General features: G+C 33.2%; 3 protein-coding genes and 1 long non-coding RNA gene across 5 annotated transcripts; 2 read left to right on the top strand and 2 right to left on the bottom strand.

The window, feature by feature from the left end:
• Window positions 1-899: 899 nt before the first annotated feature.
• Window positions 900-4,937, bottom strand: LOC110939317. 2 transcript variants are annotated; one of them, XR_004881460.1, is made up of 9 exons: window positions 4,917-4,937; window positions 4,698-4,718; window positions 4,025-4,092; window positions 3,016-3,089; window positions 2,672-2,763; window positions 2,244-2,311; window positions 1,790-2,164; window positions 1,308-1,414; window positions 900-956 (listed from the first exon to the last, which is right to left on the bottom strand). It is a non-coding gene; the product is annotated as an uncharacterized LOC110939317 (long non-coding RNA). The 2 variants fall into 2 exon arrangements; XR_004881461.1 differs by lacking the exon at window positions 4,025-4,092.
• Window positions 4,938-5,674: 737 nt separating this feature from the next.
• On the top strand, window positions 5,675-9,394 carry LOC110941656 (serine/threonine-protein kinase STY13). The gene is made up of 6 exons (XM_022183320.2): window positions 5,675-6,426; window positions 6,657-6,778; window positions 7,378-7,586; window positions 7,657-7,831; window positions 8,618-8,752; window positions 9,013-9,394. The coding sequence occupies exons 1-6, from the start codon at window positions 6,099-6,101 to the stop codon at window positions 9,220-9,222; spliced, it is 1,179 nt and encodes a 392-aa protein (XP_022039012.1). The 5' UTR covers window positions 5,675-6,098; the 3' UTR covers window positions 9,223-9,394.
• A 252-nt stretch (window positions 9,395-9,646) lies between these two features.
• Window positions 9,647-10,270, top strand: LOC110941657 (CST complex subunit STN1). The gene has a single exon (XM_022183321.2). The coding sequence runs from the start codon at window positions 9,760-9,762 to the stop codon at window positions 10,255-10,257; it is 498 nt and encodes a 165-aa protein (XP_022039013.1). The 5' UTR covers window positions 9,647-9,759; the 3' UTR covers window positions 10,258-10,270.
• Window positions 10,271-10,437: 167 nt separating this feature from the next.
• LOC110941655 (vicilin-like antimicrobial peptides 2-2) lies at window positions 10,438-14,512 on the bottom strand. Its single transcript, XM_022183319.2, has 5 exons — window positions 13,980-14,512; window positions 12,193-12,368; window positions 12,030-12,110; window positions 11,435-11,713; window positions 10,438-11,007 (listed from the first exon to the last, which is right to left on the bottom strand). Exons 1-5 carry the CDS (start codon window positions 14,482-14,484, stop codon window positions 10,567-10,569), a joined length of 1,482 nt encoding a protein of 493 aa, XP_022039011.1. The 5' UTR covers window positions 14,485-14,512; the 3' UTR covers window positions 10,438-10,566.
• Window positions 14,513-15,911: the final 1,399 nt, after the last annotated feature.

Raw genomic sequence — 15,911 nt, 5'->3', positions numbered from 1 at the left:
AAATAGAAACACATAAACCTTAAATATTACTCAATTTATGACTACTATCCCACAAAACAAAACTTTGTCAACAAATTATACTAACTTATGCAATGGTAAACCATAAAAATAACAAATTAATTTAGATGATTAGCCTTGCAGAAAACCCAAATCGGGAAAGTTTACCAGAATCGTTAACGAAAAAAATCAGACTCAGATTGGGTTACTCAAGCGGATATTAATCACGAAAAAAATCAGACTCAGATTGCCATTACTTCAAAATTTAAATTTAAAATAATGATTGACTTCAAAATTTAAAATTTAAAATCTTAAAATCAAATCACTAATATCCAATCCCGTAAATCAAGCAAACTTATTAGGAAAGTCTAACCTTTCAAATTTAAATTCAATTTACAGTTTCGAAATTTAAAATCAAACACATTAATGGCAAACTTTCAAATCTAATAAGTTCTGTTCAAACTTATTTGTCTACAATCAACAAAATCTCATATAACCAGCAATTTCATGCACAATCAAAGGTGTCACAATCAAACAAAGTCATAATTCAATCTACACATTTCTCATAACACAATCTCTAACATCACTAACCTGTAGCAATAATTCAAAACCCTAACTAATGTGTTGTGCACTCACTAATATCTGCTACACATGTCTCACTTATTCACCTTCACAACTTCAAACACATCTTATCTAATACCTTATGCCAATCAACAAAATCTCATACATCAATCAGCAATACAATGCACAATCAAAGACCTCACAATCAATTTCAAACATCAATCAATATACAAAATTTCTCAAGGCACAAATTTTAATATCACTAATCTAATGCGCTACTACTCAATAATGTGTCGGTGCCATGAAAAAACATCATAACCTTAACTAATGTGTTAACTTACCAAGGCTCAAGGCTGTATATTTTCCCAATGTTGTTTGTCCGACATATCGTCACAAATCTAACAACCGAGTCAATCAAATTATTAGTTAAAGCCCAATAAACAAAGTATACTAATATCCAATCCCGTAAATCAAGCAAACTTATTAGGAAATACTAACTTTTCAAATTTAAATTCAATTTACAGATTCGAAATTTAAAATCAAACACATTAATGGCAAACTTTCAAATTTAAATTTAACATACTAATTGACTTCGAAATTGAAAATTTAAAATCAAACACAATAATGGTTTATTTCAAAATTTAAATTTAGAATAATGATTAACTTCAAAATTTAAAATTTAAAATCTGAAAATCAAATCACTAATATCTAATCCCGTAAATCAATCAAACTTATTAGGAAAGTCTAACCTTACCAAGCAAAACCAACCGACATGGTACCAATTTACAGCAATAGCAAGCATATCTCTGTCCAACATAGTTGCAGCCAAAAACTCCGGACCATCCAAAATAAACACCTAATGAATCAAAATAAAAGCACATCCCTAAAATTACAAATAATATAGTCAAAGCACCTCATAAAAAAACATCAGGATTTCAAAGCATTCAAAATTTAAAATCAAACACAATAATGGTTTACTTCAAAATTTAAATTTAAAATAATGATTGACTTCAAAATTTAAAATTTAAAATCTGAAAATCAAATCACTAATATCCAATCCCGTAAATCAAGCAAACTTATTAGGAAAGTCTAACCTTTCAAATTTAAATTCAATTTACAGATTCGAAATTTAAAATCAAACACATAAATGGAAAACTTTCAAATTTAAATTTAAAATAATGATTGATTTCAAAATTTAAAATTTAAAAATCAAATCACTAAGGAAACAAACCAAAAATATAGGATCATATTCCTCAATCAACTTTAACAACGAATGAGAGTTGTTTTTAGGATCCATAACTGCAAAGGAAGTAACCATTGTTTTAAAAAATATATAATGGTAATATATTTATAGAAACAAAGTCTATTTACAGAAACCGAATCATAATTCCGAATACAAAAATAATCTTTAACAACAGTAATCTGTTTATAGAAACAAAAACAACTTTAAAATTGAAATCAAAGGCATCTTTAAAGAATTAACAGCTAACTAAATACAAAAATTATAACTCAATGACTCACGATAAATCATCATCAATAATTTTAAGACATTGACATATGAAAGTTGTTCTCCCCACAATAAGGTTGCAAAATCATATGGTATTTCCTATCAGTCGAAACAAAAAAAAACATATAAGTTGCAATAACTTATTGTGTGCACAAAACTGAAAACTTAAGAAACATACCAAAAATATAGGATCATAGTCCCCAATCAACTTTAACAATGAAGGAGCGTTGTTTTCATGATCCATAACTGCAATGGAAGTAACCACTGTTTTAAAAAAAAAATATAACGGTAATCTATTTATAGAAACAAAGTCTATTTACATAAACCGAATCATAATTTCGAATACAAAAATCATCGTTAACAACACTAATCTATTTATAGAAACAAAAACAACTTTAAAAAGAAATTAAAGACATCTTTAAAGAATTAACAATTAACTAAGTACAAAAATCATAACTAAATACAAAAAAATATAACTCACAAAACAAACCATAAGAACTTCAAAAGATAATCACATAAAATTTCAAATTAACACCTAAAGACAAAAATAAAAAAGAAAGACTATACATATCAAAAAACAAACAACATCAACAAAACTGAACTAACCTGTTTTTGGTCGACGAACAATTCGAAAAATATAGGATCATAGTCCTCAATCGACTTTAATAACGAAGGAGCATTGTTTTCATTATCCATAACTGTAAAGGAAGTAACCATTGTTTAAAAAAAATATAACGGTAATCTATTTATAGAAACAAAGTCTATTTATAGAAACCGAATCATAATTTCGAATACAAAAATCATCTTTAACAACACTAATCTATTTATAGAAACAAAAATAGATTTAAAAAGAAATTAAAGACATCTTTAAATAATTAAAAACTAATTAAATACAAAAATTATAACTAAAATACAAAAAATTATAACCCACAAAACAGTGCAAGATATACCTTTTCTTCAACTTCTCATAGGAACCCATTCAATAGTTCCTTGTAGGGGAAGGAGTCTGAAAGAAGCTCTTCACCTAAAATTACAAAACACAAAAAGTTTGTGAGATATGCAACTCGAGTACAAAAACAATAGTCAAAGACTCGAACCATACCTAAAATTACAAATAATATAGTCAAAGCATCTCATAAAAAAACATCAAGATTTCAAAGCATACAAAATTTAAAATCAAACACAATAATGGTTTACTTCAAAATTTAAATTTAAAATAATGATTGACTTCAAAATTTAAAATTTAAAATCTGAAAATCAAATCACTAATATCCAATCCCGTAAATCAAGCAAACTTATTAGGAAAGTCTAACCTTTCAAATTTAAATTCAATTTACAGATTCGAAATTTAAAATGAAACACACTAATGGAAAACTTTTAAATTTAAAATTTACTTAATTCCGGAAAAATTATCATACTAAAAATATATCACTAAAATTTAAATTTGAGGTTTAAAAAAAATCATTAACGAAATTTAAAATTGCTCAAAATTTTAAATTTAAAATTTGAATTCCGGAAATAGAAATAGAAACCCTAATTCCGGAAAATAATCATACTAAAAATAATCACTAACGAAATTTAAAATTGCTCAAAATTGTAAATTTAAAATTTAAATTCCGGAAATATAAATAGAAACCTTAAAATTTTAAATTTGAGGTTAACAACATTTATTTATAGAAACAGAAACCTTAATTCCGCAAAATTATCATACTAAAAATAAATCACTAACGAAATTTAAAATTGTTCAAAATTTTAAATTTAAAATTTAAAATAGAAACCTCAAAATTTAAAATTTAAAATTTGAATTCTGAAAATTATATCACTAACATCCAATGCCATAAATTATCATACTAAATATAAATTACCATTTATTTGCTATAAGTTTAAAACAAAATAAAAAAAAGATAAATATCAGTTTACTTAAAATATGATTAGTAATTAGAATACACATAAACGTACCAAAAATATCGGGTCATCTTCATCAATAAGCTTTAAAAATGAAGGACTGTTGTGCAAGGGATGCATATCTGAAAAATATATATGAAGGTTTTTAAAAAAAATAAAACGGTAAAGTATTTATAGAAAAACAATCAATATTCCTAAATCAACAATCAATAAGCTTTAAAAGATAATTTAATCAATTGAGAAACTTCCAAATCCAAAAATAAAAAGAAACGGTTTAAAAAAAATAAAAAAATATTTATTTTTTAGAAACAAAATCAATATTCCGAAGACAAAAACATTATACCGGATGAAAAAATATCAGACCACTGTAAATCTTCATCAACACAATCAAAAAACATCGGACACAATCAAAACATATCATCATCAACAACAAACTAAAAGACCGTAAATAAAAATATGAGTAACATGAGAACAAAATCAAAACATCAACAAAATATCATTTCATATGATTGGAATCGGATAATGCAAAATCATCATCAACAAACGACGGAAAAAAAAATCAAACAATAAGCATCTGCGGAGAAGGAGATGAAGAACAAATTTTTTATAGATTGTTGATTAAACTTACATATAACAGGTTCGATCAACAAAAAAAAAAAACATAAAAATCATCAAAAATTCACATTAAACATTTACAATAAATAACAATCTAATATAAATTACATACCTGCAAATTATGTGGAACGATCTACAAACAAATAACAACGAAAATGATTAAGATCTGCCGAATGGGTTTTGAATAAAAAAAAGTTCCTATAAGATCTAATAACATAAATAAACAGTATAAGATCTAATTACAGATGAAACCTTAGATGAGCTTTAGGGTTTGTAAAATTGAATGTGGATGAAAGATGATTGAATAACAAAATTGAGAGAAGAAACTAACCATATTGTGAAGAACTTTTGATGATTTCTCCGGTCGATTAAGGTTTTGACGGATACGAAAGACCACAAGCAAACCCTAGATATGACAAAACACATCGTAAATCATTATTAAACAGCAAACAAATCGATCTCTTCAAATCTGGAAACATGAAACAAATAGCATTTACATGAAGATGAAGAAAGCATCAAAACATTGTCGTCCTTATGAATCTCATCTGAATATGTAAGATAGTTGATGAAATCGAAAAAAATCAAAGATGTATTAGATTAACAATACGAAAACAAAGAAGGAATGGCATAATAACATACATAAGGACGATGAATCTCTGAAAAACGAAGAAGCAGATTTAGGAAATGGTATGTAGGGTTTGTGAAAAGTGAGGTTATGAGATATGGTGGTCTGGTAAAGATGATATATAGGATCCGTTTTTTAATATTGGGTGACCCGAATCACAGCCGGATCCCGCCACTTTTTTGTTAAAATCGTGAATGATGAAGGCATTTGAGAATTCCCTCCTAAACTCAAAAATATAAGTTGCCACATCAGCAAAAATATCCCAAATCCAATGCCACCTAGCCCAAATCACATCTCATTTATATATATATATATATAGATATACAGATTAAACTACAACGTAATAATTAAAACATAACTTAGTTAAAGTCTATTGTCTACGCTCTGCCATTATCTTATTTGTCAAATTACAAAGTCTAAATAAATAAATGTTGTACCTATGATACAAGTCAAAATCTATATACTCCCTTGTTCCATATTTTTCAAATTTTGCCGGTTGTTTTTATATTTTTCAGAAATCATCAACCTCCAAAGCAACTATTTATCTCAAGAATAAAGACCCACCGGAGATTCTCTTCTCCACCATCAAGATTCCCTCACCACCCTTTTTTTTTTTTCCATTAGCTTCAAAATTTCCACTCAATTCACAAAATTCCTCAAAAAAGATTATAAATTTATCCACTTTTCCCTTTAAAGTTTCAAACTTTCAATCCATCCAAGAGTTTCAATCCAATCCCACTTCAAATTCTTGAAATTTTTAGTGTTTTTTCAAGAACCACTACTTTGACTTTCGGTCAACTCTTCACATCTTCAATCTATATAATCCCAAAATCTTTTTTTTATTTATTTTTCATCTGGGGTTTCATTAATTATCATCCTGATCTTATTATGGATACGAAGGAATCAAATTCTTGTGGTTTTGGTTCATCTCCTAGAAAGTCAACGGAATTGGGTTCAAAGTCAACGGAATTGGGCTCAAAGTCAACGGAATTGGGTGGTGATGTGGATGATGATCTGTTTTTAAGGGCAGATAAGATTGATTTTAAGAACTGGGATGTGCAATTGGATAAACATTTAGCAAAGATTTGGTCAAAGGAGAGAGAAATTCAGGAAGAATGGGAGATTGATTTGACTAAACTGGATATAAAGAATGTTGTTGCTCATGGTACTTTTGGTACTGTTTACAAAGGTGTTTATGATGGTCAAGATGTTGCAGGTATATTTCATACAGTTTTTTTTTTTTTTTTTTTTTGCTAGTTTAGTGCTATTATTTTTAGTACCTTTTTCGGTTAATGTTTTGATTCGCGAGTCACACCTTATGTTATTTGGGCGCTGTACTTTACATGTTAAGAAAAAAGTTTATGTTTTTGACTGAGATTTTACTGGGTACGTTTGTTTGTTTTGTTATAGAATTATCCTAACTTTAGTTAGTTACTGAATTCACAGTTAAGGTATTAGATTGGGGCGACGATGGTTGTGTTACTGCTGCCGAGGCTTTTGCTCTTCGAGCATCATTTGAACAAGAAGTTGCTGTTTGGCATGGACTTGATCATCCAAATATCACCAAGGTCATTTTCAGCTATGGTTTTTTTTTTTTTTTTTTTTTTTTTTTTTTTTTTTTTGTAACGGGTCAAATAAAAAAGAGTAGCAAACGGGCCGGTCAAAGTGTGTTCTCAATGGTTACAGCCTCTTAAATCGTTTTATTAAAAACACTACATTATTACTATATTATTATTGGAGTAAATTACGGTTTTGGCCATTGTGGTTTAGCCAGTTTAACCCTTTCAGCCCAAAAATGAATCTTTTAACATATCAAACCTTGAGGTTGCATCTTATAATGGTTTTGGCCCCTGACACTAATTTTGTTACTTTTTTACAGTTAAGTGTAATGGTAATTAGGTATTAACTAGCTATATAGATGTACGAAATATTATTTGGGTCAACCCGAATCTAGTTGTACTAAAAAAAACTTGTTTTAAGGTGACACGTTTCGACTAGCTATCAAATAGTTTCCGTAATCATATTTCACGAGTTACTACTTATAAAATGGACAAAAACATTAGAGGGGTCAACTCAACCATACTGAAAGGAACCCGTTTTGACCTGTTACCCTACCTGCCCATCTGTCACCTCTATGTTATGAACATATCTATCTAATATTATGTAGTTCATTGGAGCTTCAGTTGGGACATCGGATCTCAAAATTCCATCAAACAATGATCCAAACGCGGGCCAAAATCATGTACCACAAAGAGCTTGTTGTGTTGTAGTCGAATATCTTCAAGGGGGGACGCTCAAGAAATTCTTGATCAAAAACTCGAGAAAGAAATTATCTTTCAAGATTGTCGTTCAACTCGCTCTTGATCTCTCTAGAGGGTGAGTTTGATTTTTAGCAACATTTTATTGTTTAGTTTAGTTTATAACTAATACACCATTGTTTTTCTAGATTAAGCTATCTTCACTCCAAAAAGATTGTTCATAGAGATGTAAAAACCGAAAATATGTTGTTAGATGCAAGTGGAACTCTTAAGATCGCTGATTTTGGAGTTGCTCGCGTTGAAGCGCGAAATCCTAAGGACATGACCGGTGAAACAGGAACTCTTGGTTACATGGCACCAGAGGTACGTTTTAACTAAAGGTGGTGAAATGGACGGGTTAGGTAATAAGTCATAACGGGTACTTTTTTACATGGATAAGGACTGGTTGAGTGGAGCCAAAAAATATTTTTTTTTTCTTTTAAGGTAATTTTTTACGTATAAAAGGATGAGATTTTATGCGTTAAAATACACTTTGGACGACTTTTTATACATCTGACATGTTTCTTTTCAAGCTAATATTTTTCACGTTTAACGCGTTAGTGTAAAAGGAATAACCTAAGGGGGTTGTTTGTTTACCTCTTAATGAGGCTCTTAATGGTTCAGACCTCTTACTGGTTCAGACCTCTTACTGGTTCATCACTTAATGGTTCAGACTGTTTTTTTTTCACGAGCAGAGGTCTAAATGGTTCAGACATTTGCCTCTGAATGGTTAAGATTTATACAGAGTCTGAATGGTTAAGACCTCTAATCTGAATTGGTCAGACATTTGCCTCTGAACGGTTAGCATTGTATAGGCTCTTAATGGTTCAGACCTTTTACTGGTTCAGCACTTAATGGTTCAGACCACTTACTGGTTCAGCACTTAACCATTCAGATGTTGCTAAACGGCCCCTAAATCTTATTCATTAGTAATGGGGTTGAAAATTCTCATCAAGTTTAGTCACCACCTCTCAGTTTTTGTAATTTACAGAAGTTTTCACAACTTTCTGTATGAAACCGAAATTCGTATTAGCTCCTTCAACATGATTTTGTTTTTTTTTTATCCGCCATTGCCGAGGAAAAGATAACTAAAATTTTCATATGTTTTAGGTTCTTGAAGGAAAACCGTATAATAGGAAATGTGACGTTTATAGTTTCGCCATATGTTTATGGGAAATATATTGTTGTGACATGCCTTATGCCGATCTTAGCTTTGCTGAAGTATCTTCTGCAGTTGTTCATCAGGTACCATAATAACTTTTGCAAAAACTAATGTTTTAAAAACCATACCGGTTATTAAGCCTGTAGCTGTACTGGTTCACTGGTCAGACCGGCAGAACCACTTTAAAGAAATACACAACATAATGAATAAAACCTTCATAAAAAGTAGTCTAACTTTATAATCAACTACAAGTTATAAATTTACATGGAGATAGTAGGTAAACGGGCAACAAGCTGCGCCGCTACCCCTTTAAAATTTAAAAGGTATGCATCTTTTTGTACAGAATTTACGGCCAAACATTCCAAAGTGTTGTCCGAGCTCTTTCGAGAACATTTTGAAGAAATGCTGGGACGGGAATCCTGATAAGAGGCCGGAAATGGAGGAGGTTGTGAAGTTGTTGGAAGCGATAGACACTAGCAAAGGTGGCGGAATGGTGCCCGAGGATGAAGTCACTGGTTGTTTCTGCATCCGCAGACACCGTCGTGGCCCTTGATCTTCTTATTACCGCCACCCTCGTCTATAGGGAATTGCGACATGTGTTATGAATAAAATGATTTAAGAGGTTTATTACGTTGTAAATAATTCTTTTGTAAGTTTTATATCAGTTGACCCCTACTTTTAGGTGTAAAATGTTATGCACGAGCCAGGATTTTTATCAGAGTGAATCTTCGGACGGTAGGTTTTCTCTAGAACTGGTGACAAGCTCGGTCACCAACACTGTCCAAGATCACAGACGTGGGTGACCTTTTGCCAATAGACATACCTAAGTGGCCAGGCTTTGTTAGACGTTAAAAAAAATGTAAAAGGTCATCTCAAGACAATTATCTACATCTGTTTTTATTTAAGTCATAAAAACAGAAAAAAAAAATGTTTTTATTTTCTGTTTTGTTATGACTTGTATGATTTGTTTAAAAATATGTGATTAATTTTCAGATGTTCAAAAACCCAACCTTTTCAAACAAATCATACCCCAACCCTTTCCACCGTGTACGGCGGCGCTATTTTCCGGCCACCACACCCCCACCCTCCAATGCAATCCCTACACGACACCCACGTAAAACTCCTAGCATTCGACTTCTTATCCCTAACCCCATCACCATCCCACCCAAACACCGTCATCCACAAAGGCACCCACCTCCTCTCCCGCGCCGAAACCCTCGGTATCATCACTTTCCGGGAACACAAACCCGACAGATTCCTCAAATTCACCGTCGACGATGGCACCGGATGCATCCCATGTGTTCTCTGGCTCAACCAACTCACTTCCCCCTATTTCTCTCGCAGATGCCCACCAGATGTTCGACGAATTGCCGAAGTGGCTAAAAGTTTTGCAACCCTGATTCAAATTGGGGTTTCGGCTCGGGTGCGAGGGAAGGTTGGTGTTTATAGAGGGAATGTGCAGCTTACTGTTTCGGATGTGGTTGTTGAGAGGGATCCGAATGCGGAGATTGTTCATTGGTTGGAGTGTGTTAGATTGGCTAAGAAGTGTTATGGTTGTTTGAATGTGAATGTTAATGATAGTGGTTGAGTAGATTTGGTTGTGGGTGTTTGTGAAATGTGTAAATTTTGTGATGAAATTGACAAATTGCGAGTCTTAGATAGCGAACCGAACGTTAGCGAACTGTTCGATAGGAAGTTTGTTTACGTTCGTTCGTTATATCAGACATGGGTATCTTAAGTTTGTGATCATAAGATTCTCCAGATCAAGTGTTCATAGAAACAGCCACGTTTTATTTATGTATTAACAACATGTTAGTATATTCATCAACACTTACTACAACGTTTAACACTCTTTTTATCTCTCAAAAACCGCAAACCGCCACCGCTGACAACCAGTTTAACCAGAAGCACGGCCGCGCCTTGCCGGACCTTTAAAGAAAAGCTTCTGGTTCTGCTTTTGTATAACCCGCTTCACTTCCTGCGCCGGAAAACCGAACGTCAGCTCCAACGCCTCATCTTCCCACCGACTCAACACATTCTCCCGCCCCGCAAGCGGGAACCACTCGTTCTCATCCGAATTCAACCCAAAACCGATCACTTCAAGATTCTGCTCACCGGATGCTTCAATTACCACTGGATGACCTACCGGAATTACAACTACCGTTCCATGTCTCAGCTCCGAGCTCACTTGCTCGTAACGCGGGTTAATTTCACCGGTGTGGGTGCGGGTGGTTTGCTCGGACAAGTGCGGGCACGCCATTTCGAACCGACCGACACCATTCAGAATCATCAGAACCTGTGTGGCCTTGGTGTTGTAAAAGGGTCCTGCCATTGATCCCTACAAAAGTAGCACAAATAGTGCTTGTAAATTTCGTAACCGAAAAAACCGAAACGTATCCGTAAAAAAAGAACAAAAATCTTTTTCCTATTTGGTTCGCTTTCTAACCGTATCCGAAGCAAACCGAGGAATAATAACCGGTTCGGAACGAATAAACTAAACTGAATAAATCGGTTTTGGGTTAGGGAAAAAATTAAAAACTGAATAAACCGAAAATTTTTATTTTGTTAGGATAATAACCGAACTGAATTCAACTGAATAAACCGAATAATCAATTTAATCAGATAACCGAACCTAATAAATCGGTTTAATTGGTTATGTAAGACATTTTTTTTAATTCAACTCGGTTTGGTTTTCGGTTATGCCCAAAAAAAATTCAAAACCGACAAACCGGAACCGGAATCTAAAGTATCGGTGGAAAACACACCCGAGTTATGTTGAAGAACGAAACGGCAACATTGATGTCTTGAAGATCCGGGAAATCTTTGGAATCAACCTCGTGGAGGATTCCGTTCTCGTTTGCAACGGACGGTTTGTTCTTGTAGATACTAGTATGTCTACTCGTCTCCTTTCGGTCACCAAAGGGCCATAATCGACCTTTATCTTCTCCGGCCAACGATCTTATTTGCTCCTTGGTTGCTTTCTTGAAAATGTCTTGTTGTTGTTTCTGCTGCCCGATCAACTTTTGGGCCGATTCGCGATCAACCTACGACAATTTGAAGTCATTAAAACACACAAAGTCGATAATTTAATCAATCTATCTACAAAAAAGAGTTGTAACTTTAGCCGAGTGTAGTGGTTTAACGCCCACATCACCCCAAAATAGGCGTGAAACACCGCTGGTGGGGCGTGGGGCCGAGAATATCGTTGAAATAATTTATTCGGACAAAAACACCCCCACTTATATATATACTTTTTAAATGAAACTCCAATGAAACCATTACACACATTTAGCGAGTGAAAAGTGGAGCCACGACACTAACGTGGGACCACTTTTTAGTGAAATCATTACATAGTCTTACGTTAAATGCGGCTTCAATAACTTCGTGGCTGAACGCGTTGAAGAACGATGACTCAGGGTCGCCACCTCCGACGCTGAAGATCTGGAACCAGAGATTTAATCAGAAACTAAGCATAAAAAACTGTCGAATCTGGTTGTATTCGAATCGGTTGTTAATATTTCACCTGCAAGTCACCGGGAACGGAGACCGAATGGAGTATGTTGGCCAAAACAAGTCGTTCGTTGTTGTCGGTGTTGGTTAGATACACGGTGATTCCGGCAGGTACGTGGAATAGGTCTCCGCGCTTAATGTTATGGCTTTGTCGCGAATCACGTTCGATCAGAGTAATCGTTCCCTGGCCTACCAAATTTACCAAAACCGGTTAAAAATCGTACCATACTCGTATAGTTTACTATACGAGGAAGAACTTTATTTGAATACAAAAAAGTTAAAAAAAAATAATACCAAATAAACACGCAACATATTTAGCTTGACCAAAGATCAAATACAAATACCCTTATCATACAAAACGTACGAATATGGTGAAAATAGAAAAAAACGTGGTGACATTTTCGTAGTTATTTACTCGTAGAGTAATTATCAAAATTACTCTATAAATGATCTTGTAGGGTAATTTGATCTTGTAGGGTAGTAATTTTGTAAAATATTCTTGCAGGGTAATTTTGATCTTGTAGAGTGTGTTTTTTTTTTATTTTTTTTTTTGTAGAGTATCATACTTACTCTATTAATGATCTTGTATAGCAATTTTGATATTTTAAGGTAATTTTGTAGAGTATCATAATTACTCTACAAATTAATTTGGAATCGTATGTTGTTTGATAAATTTGGAAGAGTAATTTTGATACAAGTGTAGAGTAATTTTGATACAATTGTAGAGTAATTTTGATAATTACGCTGCAAGATCAAAATTACTCTACAAGATCATTTTTAGAGTAATTTTGATAATTACCCTACGAGCAAATGATTACGAAAATGTTTTTTTTTTTTTTTTTTTTTTTGGCCTTTTCACGCCTTTCGTATTCTATAAATGATCTTGTATAGCAATTTTGATATTTTAAGGTAATTTTGTAGAGTATCATAATTACTCTACAAATTAATTTGGAATTGTATGTTGTTTGATAAATTTGGAAGAGTAATTTTGATACAAGTGTAGAGTAATTTTGATACAATTGTAGAGTAATTTTGATAATTACGCTGCAAGATCAAAATTACTCTACAAGATCATTTTTAGAGTAATTTTGATAATTACCCTACGAGCAAATGATTACGAAAATGTTTTTTTTTTTTTTTTTGGCCTTTTCACGCCTTTCGTATTCTATAAATGATCTTGTATAGCAATTTTGATATTTTAAGGTAATTTTGTAGAGTATCATAATTACTCTACAAATTAATTTGGAATTGTATGTTGTTTGATAAATTTGGAAGAGTAATTTTGATACAAGTGTAGAGTAATTTTGATACAATTGTAGAGTAATTTTGATAATTACGCTGCAAGATCAAAATTACTCTACAAGATCATTTTTAGAGTAATTTTGATAATTACCCTACGAGCAAATGATTACGAAAATGTTTTTTTTTTTTTTTTTTTTGGCCTTTTCACGCCTTTCGTATGTTTTGTACCATATGTCACTTTGTACGTGAACTTTACTCATTCAGTTTTGTATCAATTTGGTTTGTTACAATACTGGTGCTCCCTATAGTAACCGAAAGATAAAGGTATATAGCAAAATATCGAAAAAAACTCTATTTTGAATAGAACTCAGTTTTCAAAAGAGTTTGTTTAATAGCAAAATGTGGGGGAAAAGGTAAACACCACCTCATATTCACTCTTTTCGAAAAAGCTGATGAATGTTTGTTAAAAAAAATTAAAGTAGTAAAAATTTAAATGGGTTAAAAACGTAGATGATTTCGCCGCTAATTGTTATATAGTAAATAGATAGAAATCGATACCGTTTGCAACGAAAATCAGAGCTTCGGCATCCCGATAGTTCGGTACAATGAACGTTTGCGGTTCGGCTTCAAGAAACGAAGCACGGTATTTCTCAATACCGTTGAAAAGCTCTGACCGGTCACTAAATTTCTGAAGAACCCTAACATTACCCTGCTCGGTTTCTAACCGAGCAGTGAAATGTTGGTCTTCGAAAACATATGGATTGTCGGAATATCGTTGTTGTCTATCGTTTCCCCAACCTCTTTCCGACCCGCTAGTGTCGCCTCTTTGACCGCGATCGCCTTCTCTCTCCCACTTTCCCTTCTCCTTATGGTACTTTTCACAACTCTTGATGCACCTTGGCTTCTCATCTTCTTGATCAATACCAATGGTTTGCTCACACTTCATCTTGCAAATCATCATTTCTTGGTTGCTTTCACTTGAACCAAGAGTTATGGTAGCAGAAATGAGAAGTGTAGCTACAAACAAACAAAAACCAACACATATTTTTGCTTTAAACCCCATTTTTCTCTATGGCCAACTTTGATTGTTTGACTTGAGAACCACTATGCATTACTATTTATATAGTTGCTCGAAAGTGGGTTTAGTGGATCGTTAGTTGAGGTGGCGAGTGAGAGGGTGAATCCGTACATGCATATTGACAGGTGTTGAAGTGGCTTCGTACGTGTCAACATTAAGGTGTCAGGACACAAGATATATGGTGTTTATCGCTTCCACTTCGGATTTAGGTTTATTCTGGGTTGTTTATGAGTCGAATCAAACTGAGTCAAGTCAGGGTAAGCTCAGGTTCAACTTAATTATATACCAAGTCAGCTTGGTTTGGCTCTTATTTGAATCCGAACTGAAAATTTAAGCTTGAGCTCGGCTAGGGGTGTTTAAAACCGGATATCTGAAAATTCGGATATCCGAAATTTTCGAATACCAGATTTCACTATCCGAATCCGTATCGGATATCCGAAATTCGGATATCCAAAATTTCGGATACGGATTCGGATAGTGAATCGGATATCCGAAAATCCAACTTTTTATTTAATTTTTATTTTTTTATTATTTTTTTCATATTCGGAAACGGATATTTTGGATAGTTACGGATATCCGAATATAAGTTTTCGGATATTTTTCGGATATTTCGGATATTTTCGGATATTTTTCGGATATTTCGGATATTTTCGGATACTTCGGATATCCGAAAAAAAATGAAAATTAAATTTTCGGATATTTCGGATAGTCGAAATATCCGAAAATTTTGAAAATCACTATCCGAATCCGAAAAATTCGGATATCCGATTTTTCGGATATTTCGGATTCGGATATCGGATATTTCGGATCGGATTTTCGGATACGGATACTTTTGAACACCCCTAAGCTCGGCTTGGTTTTAACTGAGCTGGCTAGATTCAGCTTGGTTAGATTCAAATTTAGTAAGAACATTTAATCAGTGGCGGATCTAGGAAAAAAAGTTAACATTTCAAAATTTTTCTTTTTTATAGGGACAACAACATCTAAAAAACGTTAATTTTTTTCAAATTTTACAATGCCGCCGAAGTGTCGCTACCCATATTCAAAGGCTATATCCGGCCCTTCATTTAATACTTAGCTTTCAAATTTCAATAGCTTAAATACCAATCAATTATTCAAAAGAATATATCTAAAATAAGTTTTTTTTAACGACGAGTTTCTACAACAGGCGATAGATATCGCATCCACAACATCGGCAGGCCCACTACCCTACTCTGGCCAACTATATGTTGACTTAACCGGGCCCACGCTTGGCATTAGAGTTTGGCTTGGCGCTCCCCGAGAAAATTTCCAGCCTACCGTCCACCCGAAAGACCGGGAGAGTGTAGTTGCACCCTCCACAAAAGTCAAGACTCTCTGAAGTAAATGTACTGTAATAGAAAACTCAGGTGTGCTCCGGGAATCGAACCTGA

Source organism: Helianthus annuus, chromosome 15, assembly GCF_002127325.2.
Source record: "Helianthus annuus cultivar XRQ/B chromosome 15, HanXRQr2.0-SUNRISE, whole genome shotgun sequence".
NCBI lineage: Eukaryota > Viridiplantae > Streptophyta > Magnoliopsida > Asterales > Asteraceae > Helianthus > Helianthus annuus.
Note: the sequence above shows the minus strand (reverse complement) of the source record. Positions and strands in the feature narration are given on the sequence as shown.